Below are 20,570 nucleotides of genomic sequence, written 5' to 3' on the forward strand. Positions count from 1 at the left end.
GTTAACAGCTTTGTTTTATAGGGTGGATCCCAGCTAGTGAGTGGCAATTGGTGATAATGATATTGAACTAAAATACTTGAGACTATACATGAGAATACCATATAAATCTCTATGTATAGCTCCACTGAAAAAGTACAGAACAGTGACGGTATTAGTACTGTTCACAATGGCCGGCGTTTCCTTTTTTGGCTATTCTTTGAAAGGGACTGCTAACATGAATCAAATTAAGCAATTATGTAAACATGTCACTCCCTCACGGGGAATCCAAATGTTGGCCAGTATAAAAATATTACAAGAGCATTCAAAGAATGACTAAAAAATATTCTTATTCTCCAGTTTTAAGGCAAAAAAGCAAAACAGTAATTTGGATCAGTCAGCTGTCAATCAATATTTCTAATACAGACACAAATTGTCAAATAATAATTTTCTGCCTTATTCTCCTACTCACATTAATGCATATACAGATTTACAAATATATGCAGTTACAGTGCAGTTATTATGATGGATTGTATCTTTGGAAAAAAAAACCTGAAATAGTTTTTCTAGCTTAACAAATGATTGGAAAAACATTTGTGTGTGTTTATGATTACTGTGTGGGAGGGCTCTTATTTATTTCTTGTTTTAGGTATAACAGGAATTATAAGAAACTGAGTCATAAAATAGCAGGAGAGTAGCAAAATCATATAACCCTCTGCAGTAGTGAAAAAAACATTTTTAATTAATGAGACTTATTTGATCTTGAAATAGCTACTTGCTTGATTTGTACAGTAAGGCTTTTGTGATAAAGGGTTTGTTTATTCATGCCCTTTATGAACTGGGACAGATACAAATAATAATAATAATAATAATAATAATAATAATAATAATAATAAACTGCAGGTCTTTCTCATTTTATTTATGATGTTGTTAAAATTTTCTCAACATTTTCTAAAATTTTACCCCAAAGCAAAAATGTACCAAATATTTAGATTTTTTTTTCCCGGTAATCTTCCAGTAATCCTCCGTCTATTTATGACATTGACAGTATATGACAGTGTGGGTTTATAAAAAAATATATTTTAATAGAAAAAAAACATAAGCTTTGTTTAGTTTCACGTTGACTGTGCAAAACATACATTTTTATGCAAGTAGAATCTAGACAGATAGACAGTGTGTGAGTGTGTGTGTGTGTGCATGCAGTACAGCCCACTGTTAGCTAATAAGTTAACTAACTATCAAGCAAAATATCTTAAGCCAATATAATCTAACAGGTCCAAAGTTTGCTATTTAGCTTTGTCTTATTAAATTTTATGTTAGTTAGTTAAAAAAAAAATATATAAATGATGAGTTAAAATTTCTAGGCATAAAATCTAGGTATAATAAAGCCTTCAGGGTAACGTCTTTCTGTTTAGGTTTTGAAGTATTGTTAGCTTAAGTGACATGCCATGGCACCAGCATGAACTAGGGACACAGGTTAAGACCACTATCACTTTTTTATAAGGTGATTTTATCTGACTTACTGCTTAGAGGCATATTTGCTCTTCTGTTCAGTAATTTCAGCTTTCTAACGTCAATGGATACTTATCTAGCAAGATATAAGTTCTTCTATGTCATGGTATTTGTGGTAAAACAAACTGGTCACAAGTCTGAACTAGAGAAGAGGATGAATTTTAAATGTGCTACTCTTTAAAGCAGTGTTATGCAAGAATTGTCATTTTTGCTCATACAGTCGGAACGTGAAATTGGTGCTTTGAGACACTCCTCAAGAGGGACATGCTCATACTCAATTTTGGACAAGCTGAGAGATACAGAACCGTTACTGGAAAGGAAAAAAGGCATGTGGACTGGAACACTTGAGTAATATTTCCATATGTTCCACTTATATGACTAGATGTTCCGCAAATATTTATCCTGCCCGCTTGACCAAAGTCATATAGTGCAGTTAGCAGTATGCTGAGGCCAGAAGTATAGATGTTGCTGGTATTACAAATCATCACATTAATTTGAAAGCAGATATATTTATGTACAAATGCTACATAATGCTTCTTTAAATGAACAGTGATTTCAGTGATTTCAGGTAGGTCTCCGAATGACAGATTCAGTGTTGAATTTTATCTAAAGTATGAGTTGGGGGTAATGCTATACATTGAATGAACAGAAGAGTTCTAAATTATGGCTATAAATTATGCAACCAATGCACAATTCCCTTTTCCATTCCCAATTGCTGTGACAGATAATTTGTAACACCCATGATGAAAAATGCACAACACACACCTGTCATCTCAGTCTTCATGCAGCCTGTTCTGTTCAAGTGACCATCCACCTGGTCTGGCCAGATTCAACCCTCCTGGAACTGACAGACTTCCAAGATGTCACATCCAATTTGACTCCCCATGGCAATTTGATTTTACTTAAATGCACAACGTAGTCCTGTCAACTGTGCCTCTTTACTATGCCATGCTTATCGAGTGTACTAGTAAATACATGTGCTAATGAATGCTTGATAAATTAAGGAAAGCTGTTTTTGCATATGGAAAGAAAATGAATAGCACTGGTCTTAAAGCTAGTCTTATCCTACTGTATGCATGCATGATAATGTAAAACAGAAGATGTTCTTCACGGCAAATCTTCCCTTTTTTCTCCCTTCCTCCTTCCTTCCATTTATCCATCAGTGGAGAAGCAGAGTCTTCACACTTAGCTGTTTGATAGCATGAAAATAAAAGCCATATTCATCCATCACAAAGGGGGACAACAGGAGATTGGAGTGCTGGGGGTTGGGCCTGGGAAGGAGGGCATGTATTTAGTTGATATCAGTTATTTGTAGTTTGTTAGTCAGCATTTAAAGATAATTGTATTCCATGTATTTGTGTGTGTCTAGCATTGTATGATGTGTTCACTGATTACATATAAAGTTTAATGTAGAGATGCCTGAGACTGTATTGTCTGAGACATCTCATCTCATTAGGTGTCTGGCTATCAAGAACAATTCTTCTGTACAGTGGTGGCCTGGAAAGTGCCAAAGGACATGTCTAAGGGGTCAGTTTTTGTTGATAGGTAAAAACAAGAACAATGTGGCATAAATATAATCATTTATCATATGTAATCAATCAAAAGGAGAATCAGTGGTACTACAATTTAAAAATACCACCAAAAACTGTGAGTACAATTAAAAACTAAAGAATACAAATTGACTAAAACTAATTTTTGGGACTTTTTGAGTACTTTATATACTGTATTACTGACCAACTATGCTCTCTAGAAGTACTAAAGATCTCTATGATGATTTATCAAAATAATGATAAAGTGTGCTTTTACTAGTTACTATATAGTTGCGTATAATATAGAAAATGTTAAATCCTGTAATATAACCATACCGTGACGATCCACATGTTTCTTTTCTTTTTTCGTATCTCTCAGCTCATTAAATGCTTGTATACAAAGAGAGATTCGAATGGAATGTAGTGCTGGGGTTAAAGTGAACTACACTCTCAACCTGTAGGGGGGGTGCAGGAGCAAAATATACCAATTCTCGCAGGGTGTTGCTTTAAATTGTACTGCCATTCCAAGTTAATATATCACTGTTAAAAAGAGGTTTGATTAAGCATCTAAAATGATTTTGGGAAAAAATCCATTTATTTATTCATTCATAATATATACTGTGATATATACTGCAAATGTATAAAATAAATATAAATATAAATATATATAAAAATATATACAAATTCATTTTTTCCATTCCAATTCATTTGAACCATTTTAGATTCACAGACCACATATGAGGTGGAATAAACGTGTATCAGGGACTGTACTGTATTCTATTACTTGTGTATGTGTGTATTCATGCTTTATAGAGAATTGTCTGCCTCACTGAAACACTAATGGCATCTGCAGTCAGAATGGTAACTGAAACACATTCAGGTAACAGCTGAGGAAGACTCAATTTTGAATGAATGAATGAGGAGAGTGAGCGAGAGAGAGAGACAGACAGTGAGAAAAAGTGAAAGAGAGAGAAGACAGATAGATAGAGAGAGAAAGACTGTGAACATGCATGACTTGGTAATATTAACATAGGTATACTTTGAATTCAGTTACTGCATACTGTGTGTGAGTGTGTGTTTGTGTGTGCTGACTCATTCTAATATTCCTGTGATGCAGCCAAGAGAGCTTGATGTTGCTTAAAGCAGAATGAAGGTCACAGTGATTCTCCATGTGTGTGTGCGCACGTATGTGTGTGCATGTGTGTGCACAATATTGCTTGGTCTGCGTGCTCATATTACTGTTGTAGGCGACACGGGAAGGTCGCTGTCTGACACACTTTGTCTGTACTTGATGGAATGACACTGCAACAGAGGGTCGCTCTCTGTCTCTTTTAGTATTAGGGTACGTTCACATGGCTTTAGCTGGCTCTGCCTACATGTGTCAAGACACATATCACGCACAGGCTTACAGTGACTATGTGCATGTGACTGTATATGAGCATGGTTATGTGTTTTGTGACACTGTGATAATGGGTCTTACGCTGAGAAAGAGTGACTTGCTCCATTTACTTCTTGTATGTTCAACCCCTTAACACTCCAAGTCTTATTACACTCTAAGGTGTATTACCTAATAACTACAGGGACTTCTGCACAAACTGGTGGGGCTATTATCTGGTAATGGAAGTTTGTAATAACACTGGTGGGCCATATTTTAAGGGGCTACATGATAAAATGGTAAAATTACTCATTTTTCCATGAAACCACAATGTTGGTCCCATTAAAAAAAAAAAAAAAAAAAAAAAAAAAAAAGAGGGGGCAGTGGTGGCTCAGCGGTTAGAGTGCCGGGCTATCGATAACAAGGTTGTGGGTTCGATTCCCGGGCTCGACAGGCTGCCACTGTTGGGCCCTTGAGCAAGGCCCTTTACTCTCTCTGCTCCCCGGGCGCTGGAGTTGGCTACCCACCGCTTTGGGTGTGTGTGTGTACTCACTGCCCCTAGTTCACTAGTGTGTGTGTGTGTGTGTTCATTACCACAGATGGGTTAAATGCGGAGGACACATTTCGCTGTGCAGTGTACACTGTACAGTGACAAATGCCTGCACCTTTTACCTTTATTTGAAACATGGCAAATGTCAAGACAACTGGTTAGATACCAGACAGCTACAAAAACGTATATGATACCAGTTACTTTTACAAATCAGTTGCTTTTCAAACCAGTTGCTATCCAAATCAGTGTGTCAGTGTGTACTATTTCAGACTAGATTTGTTATCCTCCAATATCCCATCCAGCAATTCTGCTGATATCAGCCTGATGCCCATACTCAATAATACTATTTGGTATGTTTGTGAACTACATTAGCCTCATTAGGGAGCAACGTTATTTCCCGCTAACTCTAAGCAAGCAACAGAAATGCAATAATGGAAGACCTGGAACCAGCGACTGTATTCTCTGATCAACAATAACAGTAACACCACCTCCTTGTTTCTGCAGTCACTGTCTCTTTTGTCAGCTCTATTTACCACACAGGAGCACTTTGTAGTTCTATAATTATAGACTGTAGTCCATCTGTTTCTCTGCATACTTTATTAGCCTCCTTTCACTTTGTTCTTCAGTCGTCAGGTCCCCACTGGAACACCACACAGCAGGTATTATTTGGTTGGTGGGTCATTCTCATCACTGCAGTGACACTGACAGGCTGGTGTCGTGTTAGTGTGTGTTGCGCTGGTACGAGTGGATCAGACACTGCAGTGCTGCTGGAGTCTTTAATGGTGTCCATTCACTGTCCACTCTGTTGTACACTCCTACCTAGTTGCTCCACCTTGTCAATGTAAAGTCAGAGACAGAAGCTCATCTGTTGCTGCAAAGCTTGTGTTGGTCATTCTCTAGTCCTTAATCAGGGGTCAAGGGACACTGCCCACAGGACACTGTTGGCTGGATATTTCTGGTTGGTGGACTATTCTCAGTCCAGCAGTGATGCTGAGGTGTTTAAAAAACCCAGCAGCACTGCTGAATGACCCACCACCCAAATAATACCTGTTCTGTGGTGGTCCTGTGGAGTACTGACCTTAAAAGAAATGGGTAAGAAGGAGGCTAACAAAGTATGCAGAGAAACAGATGGACTACAGTCTGTATGTATAGAACTACAAAGTGCTCTTGTATGGTAAGTGGCAAATAAAATAGACAATGATTGTAGAAACAAAAAAATGGCGTTAATGTTATGGATGATATGTGATTATACATACAGTTCATAACAATTTGTTAACTTACCCATAAAAATGGACTGGGTTAAGTCTAACCTGTGTTCAGCTCTGCTGATCAGGTCGGCCAACTGTAATAAGGGCAGATAACAGTCCAGTTACAGAAAAATATAGCTCTGTTCGCATATTGATAGGTTCTCCCTGGCGTCCACACTTCACTTGACCTGATATAATGCACACATGGACCCGCAGTGGCTGACCAGCTAGTTAACACACTTTCCTCCACTCCTTTAGAAGGCCACCATTGTGGTGTCCAAAATGCAACTGTTAAACAAAAACGTTTTTTTACCCAGAGGTAATTTGGAGGGGCACATGGGTTGTTAAAATACGTTAAACCCCACCAACAGCTAAATAAATTCATTAAGCAAAGAGTACAACCTGGGCTGGAGATAAAAAAAAAAAAAGAAAAAGGTGCCTGCATGACTGACAGATCTCTTTTTTGACAGATGTTTTTGTTCAGTCATTTTCTGACTAGTTTTGAACAGCAGGTATATATATTTTAATTAAATACTGTCTGTCTCAAATATCTGTCCATGTCACAGCTTATTTATCTTGGTAATGAACATGTCACCAAAACCACACGGTGCTGTTATGAAAGAAGGTGATAATGTAACACATCAGATCAGTGTGATAACATGGCTTGTGTTAGCTTGTTAGCAAGTTGCTTGTTAGCTAGCACTGTAGCCTACTTCATGATATATTTAGAGCTGGAGGTGTTTTTCAAACGTTACATAATGAATCATGATCTTTAGACCTTTAACTTACTGAAGACTGTATTAGCACCCTCTCTACCTACCACACAGGCACACGCACAAAACGTATATACATATACATATATGGGTGTTTTAGGTTTATCTAGAGCACTGCCTTATATTTTACCCAGTAAGAGAATTGAACCATTGTGCTGAATGATATTTTTTTTTAAAAATGACACTTGAAGTGAAAAACAAAAACAGGTCTGAACAAATACCAAGCTGACTTTCTTGGAGCTTTGCCTGCTGGATGAGGGATAATGACTGCCAAAAACTGCAGTTATTTATATCTTCACAACAAAGAAGACACGGCGTGGTCTTTTTACACACACACACACACACACACACACACACACACACATACTAGTGAAAAAACTTTAGAAGTCATTTATGTGTCCTTCTGACAGTAAACTCTGACCTGAGTTGTACAGCCTAATTAATTTAGCAGTGTTTACTGAAAAGTGTGTTTAAAGTTAAATCTTATTATCATCTCAATGTTCTGTCATTGCAGGAGGTTGTAGTTGCACAGGACAAATGCACTAGTATGGTAGCTAATTTCAAGCTGATGCTGATATCCCATCTTTTTGTACTTACAGTTTTATGTAAAAGTTAAGGCACCCCTGGTCAAATGTGTTTCTAAGTTTATAAGTGAAAGTACGTTACCATCCTCAACAGAATAACTGTGCAAGCAATGGCATAGTTAGTATGCTTATTATGATTATACTTTTTATTATGATTATTATTTTTAGGTTTTTAATAAATATGGAATGTGTAGAAATATTTTTACTCAAGTTTATTTCCTGTAGAGGGTATGTTCACTTATTATCACTGATGAAAATCAAGAAAATGTGTTATTTTACCAGGTATGCCCAAATGTTTCCATAAGACTGTATTTGCCAATGTCAGTACATAAACATTAGTAAAATGTAGACTGGGGACTGCATCAGCTGGATTAGCATTACAGAGAAATGTATTTATTTATATAGCATTACTAATAGATGCTCTAATTTTAGAGCATTCTGCTTATTTGGGAGTATAATAAATACTGTAAATAAAGTCACCGCACAGTTTCAGTGATTCTATACTGGTGGTGTATATTGAAGACACAGCTGAACAGTACTAAAAACAACAACAACAACAACAACAAAAAGTTTCATTCTCTCTCTCTTTCTCTGTCTCATTCTTGCTCTGTTCCAGACTGTCTGGAGCACCCCCAAGTCCGAAAACTGGCTATGGGCCTACCAGTGGTGTTGGAACGGGCGGTGGTTTGGGCACGGGTGGCATGGGGGGCATGGGAGGCTTATCAGGACGAGGAGACCCCTACAGGCTGGCTACCCATGAAAGCCCCAGACCCTCTCCGACACCTCAATCACAGACACAAGCATCCTCCCAGGGCATGGGAATTGACCAAGGTCCTGGTCAGCATGCCTCTAGAAGAAACCTTCAAGTGGACTTCAGCAGTACGGGACGGTCAGGGCGATCTCCATCAGTGTCTCCAGACCGAGGCAGTGCACCTAGCTCCCCCTACTCTGTCCCCCAGATAGCCCCCATGCCTAGCAGTAAGCTATGCCCAATCTGCAATACCACAGAACTGACCAGTGCTGATGGAGCACCCAACTTCAACAAGTGCACCCAGTGTCGCACAACTGTCTGCAATCAATGTGGCTTCAACCCCAACCCACACCTTACAGAGGTAAGTGGCAGTTTTCATTCAGTATGGGTCAGTGAACTACAAAATCATGTAAAAGAACTACAAGTTCCGTGTTTAAAGGTACATTGGTGGATTTTGTGGATAGTGAATGTGGCAAATCACCAAAGTTACCATATTACCAGTGCAGAGAGTGCAAAACTTCAAGTCACATTGGAGCAGTGGGCTGCAAAATCATGTTAGAAACATTACATTGATCCCCAGTGCAGACAAATCAGTCAAAGTACTTGTTATTTCTTTTTCCTGACGTTTTTCATCTCTGGGCTCTGTGCTATGAAACACCCTGAGTTTCAGTTAGACTCTGAAATTATTATGGGCAAAATTTAGGGCAAGCAGTAAGCTGTTGTAATAAATTCAGGTCAAGTTTAGTCACACATCTTGGACATCTAAAGTCTTGTTAGGGAAAATTTGGACTTTAATTGTATTTAAATGATCTGGTTTTACGTCATGCAGTGTTAGACTGTGGCCTAGACCTAGGCAAGTGTTAAATACTTTAGTTATAATCTTAGTAATATCTAATGTGAATTCTTGTTAGCGTACCTATTCAGAAATAGTTAACGCTAGGTTAACAGCCAAATTCATGTTTTTTGGCGATTTGCTCTCAAATCAATTTTCACCCCTAAAGAAAACATGGCTGCTCACATGGACAAGTAGTAACAGTCTTGCTGATTTTGAAAACATATCTGTATGAACTTTTGTTACAAATTACAGTCATATAGTATATTTATTTACTAGAAATCATAAAGCCTCTAAGGCTTACAGGCCCTCAGGGTTTCGCACTGCTTTGCACATCATGTGATCAGTAACTTTACCAGGAAAAGTCAAAAATGGTTTGAGACCAGGTCACGTATCCTGACTCCAGATGCTTGCTTGTATGAACTGGGATGATGTTTATTATAAGCTGATTACCTGCTTTAATATGTGGAAATAATACCTTCATTTTGGTAATACTTCTTAGTGTCTCGTTCTCTCTTTCTGGCTGTAGTAGTGGTTTGTCTCTTTGAAGCCAGCTTGTCTTGTCACATCTATCTGGCAATGTTTTGACAAGTATGATTGGCAGCAGTGATGTTGATACCGTTGCATGGGATGCAAGAAAACATGTGTGTATGTGTACGAGAACAGTTGGAATATGCTTTCTAACTTAATGTATCGGGTTTAAAGTTGCGTCGTCTTTAAAGGACTAATAACACAAAATATTTTTCTGAAATAAAGGAGTATGATGTATTTTTGCATTATTGTAGTTTTCCAAATGTACACCCCAGGCTATTTGTGGAAACTAAGCTAACAACACAGCAATCATTTGTTAAATCCATTGATGTTGTGAATGAATTTACAAAAACAGTATCTGCCTGTTCAGTTTGCAGTCTTTAGCCCCACCCATTCAGAATCAAGGTAGCTAATTAGAAAGGAGCTTGTATATGTAAAAGTCTTAGAGGCACAGTAAGAAAACATACAGGATACACAGTGTAGTGTGTTTTCCACTTTAATGTTGTGTGTGACTCCAAATCCAGGCCTCCATTGGTTAATAAATTTGATATCCATTGATGATTTTTATGTGATTTTGTTGTCAGCACATTCAACTTTGTACAGAACAAAGTATTCAATAAGAATATTTCATTCATTCAGATCTAGGATGTGTTATTTGAGTGTTCCCTTTATTTTGTTGAGCAGTGTACATATATATATATATATATATATATATATATATATATATATATATATATTAGCTTCAAAACTATTTTTTGTTACGTGTAAACTACTCTAACAGAGAAACACAGCTGACAACATTTTCCTCTGATATCAACCCGACACCGACATGCTATCTCTACTCCTGTGATTACTTTATGGTGTGCACATACAGTATGTGTGTTGTAGTAATGTTACTGTCTCCGGGTCATTAGCCGTTTATATCAGTGTCTGCTTCTTTGTCTGTGTGTTAAGTGTAAGTGAAGCATAGTTGTGTACATCTTTATGAGAATGTGTGTATGCTGGCGTGTGCTCATGTGTGAGTGCGGGGGGTGTTCAGGAAGCAGGAGTAATGTCTCTCAAGGCTGTGACAGAGTTTCCATTAGTCTGTTCAGACTTGGCGGTGCGCTCAGGTGTGAAGTAAAGAAACGCCAAGGGGGAGGATGAGAGGACAGGGAGGGGCAGTGGGGGCTGTATTGTCATTTAATGAGGATGGTGAGAGAATAAGCGTGAGGAGCGAGATATTCGCAGGGCAGAGGGATGAAACAACACAACAGTGAGTAAGGGAAAAGGAGAAGAGAGAAGCAGGAGAACGAGAGCCAGTAGGAAGTGGGCCAAGGAGAGAGGCTTTGAGACAGTGGGGGGTCAAGTTGTTCGCCCTCAGGCCAAACTCATTCTTAAGAGGCCAAGTCCACTGAGTGTGTCCACAGGCTTGTTTATTTATAAACATAGTTGTTTATTTACTTGTTTTGTCTGTGGTTATCAGGCCTGGTGGGTCAGCTGGGAATTATCCGTGAAGACAGAATCGATTTGGGGAGAGACAGACACACTTCATAGTGACAAGAGGTGCAAATTTTTAAAGAAGGCCACTGTCTAATCTCAATTACACAATATCCACAATAACATGTTGTCATGGTACATATTGTAAGACAGCTAATTAACTGAGCCTCCTCTGTTAACCCCTTTAACCACATGATTAAGTGTTAATCTTGACTTGTTATACAGTGGCTATATTACTTGAAAATGACAGTTGGAAACCCAACACTGGACAAAACAAATGCTGGGCTATTTCAACCCAGCTGGGGGAAGTATTTTACAAAGTATTTTACAAAGCAGGATCTCTCAGATTTGCTAAGCCTGTCCAAATGGAAATGAGCTGAGGGACACTCATGTTGGACAGACAGTAGAAACCATTGTGCTGGCCTGTAACCATGACCATTCTCTGGGGTCTTGTTTACATACATAGAGTTTGCATACTGATACCTGATTAGTTGCCCACCTTCCATTACCAGCTAGGTTTAAGTGAACTAAATATTAATCTTTTGTTGCAATTATAAAAATATTAAGATTATTATTATTATTAGTATTATTATTATTATTATTAAACATCATCATTACTTACACCTGAGCATAACAACAGGCTTATTTGCTGTTATGATGACTCACTTATCAGTTTGTAGTTTTGACCTGAGGAGTTTGGCCCCCCCCTGTGAGTCTTGGTACCTCCCAAGATTTTTTCCTCAAGCTTTAAGGGAGTTGTCCTTGCTACTGTTGCCTTTAGCTTGCTCACTTGGGGTTACATGTTGTATGTTTGTTGCTCTTTCGTCTTAAAACTAGATTTCTGTAAATTTGCATTGTGACAACATCAGTTGTAAAAAAGTGCTATACAAATTAATTTCATTTGATTTGGCGGAACATTTTTCTTTTCCTTGCCTTGAGTGTACAAGTATTTAGAATACAAAACATTGTCATTATTTTTTCAAATATTGTTACAAATAAAGTACAAAAACTAATGGACTAATAGAAATGTTCCAAATTGACTTGGAATAAATGTAATTTACATTGACCTCTATTAAAAGTTAAGTTAAAGTCAATGTTTTAGATATACTAAGTTTTTGCGTGACAACATGATATGCTGGTTTATGTTGGCCTGGTGCTTGCTAACCAACATACCAGTGTTCACAGCATATAAGGATTTTTACTGTTGCTGACCATGTCCTGTTGCTGATAGGTAAAAGATTTAGGGGTGGTCTCCCAGACAGGAATTGAGCCTAGCCCCGGACTACACAGGATTCTCAATAGATTCTCCAATGAAAGAAACATACAGTCCTTGACTATGTTGTAGTTAGGCTAAGTTGTGTAATATAGGAATTTTTTAGCAGTTTGAAATGTGTGATTGTTGTAACGTGGTGCTCACAGTCCATGCTGTAGTATGTACTTCAGTTACTCTAACTTTATCCTGATCTGACAAATGCATACCCTTAACGAGTAATGATGCACCATTTTGATTAGCTCTACTGGCGTGATCATTACCATTTATGTACAGGCTTTACATTTATCAAAAACAAATGGCATCTTAATAAGATCAAAATGACAGATGATGATGACATTATTGCCATTAAGACAGCTGGTAATGAAGATATTTTGATGTTTTGGCACTTGTGCTTAAAAGTAAAGCTGAGTAAGTGTAGTTATATAGTTATCATTTGTATCCTATGTAGTGCAATCAGTGCTTTCATCTACCAATGTTTATCTAAAACTAATAAATTAAAAGGTTATCATTGAGCTGGAAAAGTAAAAAACTGATTTTTTTTAAACAGTTTGTTTAAATACCTTTGTTACCTTTGCAATCACATTGAATAACTAAAATGCAGTTATATGAATAACCATAGGTCCATTCCATCTACCATAAGGAATCCAGGGAATCCCCTGTTATTAGGTGTGTTATCCTCTCCTGCATGCTCCTCCTCTCATGCAGAATTCTAAAGTTCGAAAGTACAAAATGTCAAACCTGTGTAAAGTATAATAGAGGTTATTTTGCTATGGATTCTCTTCAAACACAGCATGAACTGTAGTGTAGTACAGGAAGAAAGAGAGCTGATGGAAGGCTCCCCGAGTAAAGACCACTCTCCTCCCGTTGTGTGGTGTTGTGCCCTCTACTCTAATTTTAGCGGTGACGTTAGCACTAGGGTGCTAATGGAGAGACACATTTTCGTTCATTAGCTTTTTGTTGCGCCGCACAGCTTCTTCTCCATGCGCCTCAATCTTGAACGGCACTGGCTGTGCGACAGATGACTCACTTGCTAGCTCTCACACTGTACATTACACCATCTTTGCCACATGCTTTCATCTGGTACATCAAAGTTCAGCTTTACTTACCAAAGGTCTTGTTCGTTATTATTTATCAATGTCAGTTGAATTCAAGGGTAAACATCTACCCTTAGTCATTAGAGTCTATGATGATTAAGCTCTGCTATGGCTTTCAAACTGGATGGTTCTCAACTGCTCCTGGTCAAAATATCTAAGATTAGCTGATTTACAAAAGGCATAAAGTTACAAATTTCAAAATACTTCATGAGTCTGCTCAACAGTTTTTTTTTTAATAAGAAATGAGATAAAAATCCTAAAGCAAACATTACAGCACTCTGGATAGTATTTAGTATCTAGTAACACCCATTTTGGCACAATGCATAGCTTGTGAGTTTTTCAATGCTTTTTTGGAGATTTTCAGCCATCCTTTATTCCAAAAGGTTTCTAGCACTGTGAGATTGTTTTCATTATTATAATTTTTAGATCAGGGGACTTAAGGGCCATGGCAAAAGCTATCCTTTTTCAAGCACCCCTACACCGTTTAAAGGCCTTCCTAATTTATATCAAATACTCTGTGTGCCTAGATTATCTCACACATTCAATGCGGATGCAACACCGATATAAGATCAGTATCTTTTTTATCTACTTTTAATCAAAACATTCTTTTGCCTTCCACAAAGACAAGGTTTGGAACTAAACTAAATAAAGATAAGGAGAATAAAAGCAGCTGCTTGCACTTCGAGACAGTAATTTCTTTATCTGTTACAGTACTGCTTCTGAAGCAGTGAATCTCACAGTTTTAACATATATTAACATACAGGGTTGGGATGAGGTGAGGATGGGCATTACTGAATCTAAAACAACACATAAATAATATATGTTCTATACATAATCCTCCATGCCACATGTTTATTTTAATTTGTTTCCCTAATATATTAAAATATGCAAACAAAAAATAAGCAACAGGTTAGGGTTTAACCAAGGTAACTGATCAGTGCTCAGAAGGGACAAGGGAATAAGGGTTAAAATGCAGTAAAATGCAGCAATACAGGGGCTGTGTTTACAAACCATCTCATAAGAAAGAGTGCCATGACTGTAGCAAGTGCAGAGAAAGCAGCTCTACTAATTAAGGACTGCTTTGAGTTCAGAACTGAAGGCCAGTTCTGAGATGAACTGTTGAATACATTTTACCCAGTTGTAATCATTTTTTAATGAAATAATTAATCAGTAATTCTGAACTAGATGATTATGTATACACAGTATGAGTCTGCACGTCCAACTTTTTTTCCAGTGGCTTTGATATCAGTGAGTAACAAAAACTTCAAGTTCATGTAAAGTCAGTTCTACAGAAACCAAGTTTAAATAGTGTCAGAATATATCCTCTTTCACAAATATGATATCAATTAATAGTTCAGACGTACAGCTAGTTTTGATGAGCTATGGATAAAATTACTGTTATTGCTGGTGATAACGGTGACTTGCATGGTAAAAAGTTGGATTGATATTTGCTGATACTGAAGATTTATCAGACCTTTACTATATACAAATATTTTTACTCAGTAATTAGAAAAAAAACCTTAGGGAAAGCAATCGTGGAACCACCTTTGGTTCTGTGCAGCCCATTTAAGTATTTAAGTAATTCATAGTATTTAAGTAAGAAATTCTTTTGTAAGCATCTTGAATATTCTATAAATGATATAACTTTTCAAAAAGTATGTACATGATTTTATTGCTACTTTAGCTCCTTAGTTTCCTTCTATAATTTGTTTAGTAGAAATAATGTAGAAATATTTTTAGTTAGATTTCTTTGTTAGATTTGGACAGGATTATAAGTAGTTTTGAGATCTGTAGAGAACCACCAACTATTTATGTCTGGAGTGTTTGATCCTGTTTGAACAATATGCTTTAAGGAAAGTTACACCTATGCATATTTATATGTATTACTGTCTTTTTGTTTTGGTGGAATGTGTCCAGAATTGCTTCCACAAGCCAAAAAGCAAGCAGATGCTTCATGTGCTGTAGTGACTGGATCAGACTATTCAACTAATTCAACTCAGCATTAACTCCTACTCAGCATTACCTCCCATTACCTCCTGTCTAAGGAAAAACATAATTCCTATTTCAAGATTGAGAACATCTATTGGTTTGTTTCTGTGTACCTGAGACTTTGTTTACCTCTTACTGATATAAGCAACAAACCCATAAAATATAGATTAATGTCCTCAAGCCATAAATACTTTAGAGCCCAAACTAACCTGTGTCAGCAGAATATAATCAGGGATATGTGTTTTCATTTGCAATATTAGTAAGACTATTTACTTACACACTTCCGATCCGTCTCTAGTTCTTTGGTCTCACATGGTCAGAGGAGTGGCCTGTTCAACTTTCACTTATAGAGCCCCATCTGATAGCAAGACTAATATGCAATTTTTTAAAGATGCCATTGATCCAGTACTGGCTGATCTCAGCAGAAACTGTTGGCTCGGATATCAGAGAAAAAGAGAAGAAAAAAAAACAAGCCTAACTTTGCACAGATTTGTTTGTATTTTCACAAGACCTGAAGTTGCCCATGTAGGCCATGTTATTACATCAGCAACTACATGGTAATGTCATGTGATAACAGTAAGGCTACTGTAGTAGAGTGTTTAAGGGGCTTCTGCATAAAGACAAAAAGGTTGAATTCGTATTGGCTGATTTTGGTCTTGTTGGTTATTATTTATCAATGTCATTTGAATTTAAGGGTAAACATATACCCTGCACAACCTAAAGCAAAAGTTACAGCACTTTAGATGGTACTTAGTATCTAGTAACACCCAGTTTGTCAATGTCCATAGCTTGTGAGTTTGTCAATGTTTTTGGGGGCATTTTTAGCCATCCTTTATTCCAAAAGGTTTCTAGCACTGTGAGATTGTTGGGCTGTCTTCCATGCACTGTTCTTTTGCAATCCATTTTTAATGATTAATCATATCGACTTTGAGGGCCATGGCAAAAGCTATCCTTTTTCATCCTTTTATCCTTATCCTGTTTACAGTGTTTTATTACATGTTTACCAAAAATACCAAAATTGTGGTATTAAATGAAGATAAGCATGATGTTCACCACCGATCAAAGTTGGGAGTTCAGAGCTGAGCCAACTAATGAATTAACCAATTAACCATGGAACATGCACAAAAAGGCTTGTCTACTACTACAGAAACCAGAACATACCTCAGACCCAAAACAGATCTCTCAGGATGCAGAATGCTAATTGCTGGCTAATGAGGAATAAGTGTTGAAATCTTGTGGCTGCAGCAGGACCTTCTAAAAGGAGAATCAAATGTGAGTACAAACAGCGCAACGGTTTTAATGTAGGCAAGGTCATCATTTTACTGGAAACTTTAGTGGAAACTTTTACTGGAAGCGGCAGAAAAGTCTATTTTACACATTTCTCCCTTACTCTAAATGTAGTCGATCAGGCAAGATGTTTGGTGTCCAAACATTGCTTTTAACACAGGAAATATGAGACTATTGTGGTCAAGAACTAATAAATGTGTAAAACCCACCAGTTAGCAATGTGCAAACTGCAGGCCATAAAGACATACATACATTCTGTCCGTAATTTGACTAAAATGTGACTAAAATTACACTAAAAGTTATGCAAAGAAACTTTGGAACAGGCAGAGAACCATTTAAAACAGCATGTTTTGCTATAAGGCTCCTCCTACAGTTGAGGAGTGTATTTTTTACACCACTGCAGTATAATACAAACTCATTTCATCAAATGTGAAGAACAATGTTGACTGACAAGGAATAGTACTATTACTGGATTTTACACAAATATGACTCAGTTATTGCGTGAAGGCTTGTGATACTCCACCAAAGTGGAGCATTCCAAGCCTGAATTGACATTTTCCACCATTTTCCAGTCAGTGCACCATTAAAATAATGATGAGTTTAATGGTCCTATATAGAACCACTATATAGAACCAAATTTGCATTTATTAGTTGGAAATGAATAGCATTTTATAATTGCATACAGTAGTTACTGGTAGTGTTGTGTGCATACATGTGTGTGTAGCTGTGCCAATGTACATTTTAATAAGTATATACAGTATGTGGTGGGAAAAGTTAGAGTTCAATAGGAAGGATTGAGAAGTGCAATGGGGATTTCCATCCATTTGGAATGGATTTCCATTCCAAAACCGTTGCGGAATGTACTGCAGTGCAGTAAATGAATAGGCTTATCCTCTCTGTTTGTGTGTGTATGCATGAGAGAGAGAGAGAGAGAGAGAAGAAGCACAAGAGTGGGCTGTAAATGTGTATGAATGTAAAGTTAAGTGTGTTGATTGTTCCACTTAAGCAGTGTATAGCATGTGTGGCCTGTCACAAACCTGCAGTTTGAGTTCTCTACTGGCATGGTATGTGCAGTGTTAGTAAACAGAAGTAAAAAACGTGCTAATAGAAGAAGTAAAAAACAGTTTAATCAGCAATTAATTTTGCATTATAAACCTATATTACAGTATAAATTAGGGTGAGGACTTTGAAAGCTACTCTTCAGCACAAAATTCAATATTCACAATTCCCTACTTAACCTTAATTCATCAGCCAAGACATATTTGTTACTTGTACTTGTAAGTTTCATTCGCCTTGTGGATTCAGTGCAAAACTAAATAAAAACACACCTTGTGTGTTAGTTATAAGGTGGGTTTCCATTCATATATTTTGTCAATCACAAATATAAACTGAGCACTATATTGCTGTTACTGCACCACCGACAACTATCTGCAACCATCTCTCTGTCTCTCTCTCTTTCCCCTTCCCCGTCTCCCTCTCTCGCACCACACATGAGTGGGAGTGATAGAGAAAATTGTTTGTAATCATTGCTCGGTTTACCTGAGTCAGTGGGTGTGAAGAATAACTTTCACACATGTATGCTCACACGTGCACACACACCTGTGTCTATTATGCACACTCTCACTCAGAAATACTTTTGTGCCATGAGTCTCAAAAAAACCTTTGCACATTTCCAACCCATTTAACTTGAACACAGAGCAAAAAGCTATTTAGATCTCTGTGTGTGTGTGTATGTGACTTGAAGTGTGACTGTGTATACACCTTGCAATTGGACCTTCAATGTCACTATGGCAACCACAGTAGAACTAGATAAAAATGTTAGAAGGTTGGCTGATTTGATTTTTTTTATTTTTTCCATTTGAGTTGTTTTAGGCACACAGTCCTTATTTGTCTCTTTGTTTGTTCCCTGAACAAGCATGAATAATCATATTCATTTCTTATTGTTGTTGTTGTTGTTGTTGTTGTTGTTATGTTTCAAATTCTGTTGGATTGTGTGTGGTTTTGTGTTGTGGATTTATAGTCATGGCCAAAACCGCAACATACAAATAAGTAAAAAAAGTGGACAGATGAGACTATAGTGGAGTTTCAAATATGTTTTGGGATTGTTTTGCTGCTTCTGGCACTGAATATCTTGGCTGTGGCATGGCATTATGAAATATGAAGACTACCAAAGAATTTTGGAGCGCAGTTTAGGGCCCAGTGTCAGAAAGCTGGATCTGCGTCAGAGGTCATGGGCCTTTCAGCAGGACAAAGACCCAAAGCATACTATGGTTTGAGACAAAGTGCTGAACAGTTCTGAAGTGGCCAGCAGAGAGTCCAGATCAAAATTCTATAAAACACCTGTGGAGAGATCTTATACAGCAGTTGAGAGAAGGCATCCTAAAAATCTGAGAGATGTGGAGCAGTTGGTAAAAGAACAGTGGTCCACAGTAGAGCAGTGTGAGAAGCTTATTTATGGTTACCGAAAGCAACTGGTTTTAGTTATTGTTTCCAAATATTTTCAATATTTTTGGCCATGATTGTATGGAGTTTAAATGAGGGTCTCACAACTTCATTTTGTCAAATTCCTCTGCAGTGTTTTGAGAAACAAAGTAATAACAGCAGAACGCATTTGGTTTTACTGATTTCTTAAAGGGAAGCAAACCATCCATTGAAAGGAAGGGGGAAATTCTGTTTCTGATTGAAAACTTTTCCTAACAAATTCATTATGTGTTTTTTTTTGCTCTCTCAGGCTCACTGTTATGCATAGTTAGGTTTTATTTCAAGATATAATATCATTCAGAGTTTGAAATGTGCACAAATTAAAAAAGCATTATTTGAGAACAGGTATAACTAGGTATTATTAGGTTTTACTCCTGTGCTCCCCCTACAGGTGGAAAGTGTAATTCACCGCTGTGAAGCAAATCGCACTTTGAGCCCCCTTCAGCTTATGGCACTCATGAATTTTACAAGCTGAGAGATACACCTGCATTGGAAGTGGGACAAAATGTGGACTGACACAGAAAATTATTTTTACCAAATTCTACACCAGTATGCACCAGAGTTATGCAGTGTTATGTGCTCGCATAACTCGAGTTATACTCGAGTTACACGAGCGTTGTCCTGTCCGCGTCACCAGACTTTTGTAGTAGTGGAGTGCCGAACTGGAGTGGCAATGCCAGAGGAGTCATTGGCTCTAATACAAGTCAGTGGAGCATCAAAATGATTCTGAAGCTGTTATGTTATGGTAAAATATGCCACATAATGTCGCTTTATGGAATTCAGACAGAGGGCAAACCTTTTTTTCAGAGCAATGTAGGTTTTTGGAAACCAATCAATAAAACATGCTTTATGAAATACAGGTGTCTGCAGACTTTTGATGGGCAATATAAGTCTCAATTGATGAGTTGTAAGCAGTGATTTATGAGATCAATTTGCTCCAAATGGTCCCCCATGGTGAACTGTTTGCTGGAATAATTGTTGAATGCTAATACTGTTCTGTCCCTTCCAAGCACATCTTGCTGAACCACTGCAGAAATTTCCAGCATATGCTACGAAGAATGAAAAGAATTCACACGCAAAAGAGCTCATTACGCAAGTACAGTATGTTTTGAATCTTGCACTGGGTCACTTTGGTTTTGTTTTTCAGGGATTATGTCTTAATATAGCTGTAGGAATCGTCCTGGTGAGCTCACATGCTGGTCTCTCTGTATGGCCACATTCCCCAATGCCAGTTCGCAGGTATATTTGTGTGCCCATATGCCGCAATGCCAAAGTAATCATGCCTGCTACCCAGGTGGCCTTGGCTT

General features: G+C 37.5%; 1 protein-coding gene across 6 annotated transcripts in view; it reads left to right on the forward strand.

Moving 5' to 3' along the window:
• bsna (bassoon presynaptic cytomatrix protein a) overlaps positions 1–20,570 on the forward strand; it is a 135,266-nt gene that overhangs the window by 11,974 nt on the left and 102,722 nt on the right. For all 6 annotated transcript variants that reach the window (XM_072682111.1, XM_072682113.1, XM_072682112.1 and 3 more), the window contains exon 2: positions 8,163–8,658. In XM_072682111.1, the coding sequence (XP_072538212.1) occupies positions 8,163–8,658 (496 nt within the window). The remainder of the gene's footprint in view (positions 1–8,162; positions 8,659–20,570) is intronic.

Source organism: Salminus brasiliensis, chromosome 6 (assembly GCF_030463535.1).
Source record: "Salminus brasiliensis chromosome 6, fSalBra1.hap2, whole genome shotgun sequence".
Classification (NCBI taxonomy): domain Eukaryota; kingdom Metazoa; phylum Chordata; class Actinopteri; order Characiformes; family Bryconidae; genus Salminus; species Salminus brasiliensis.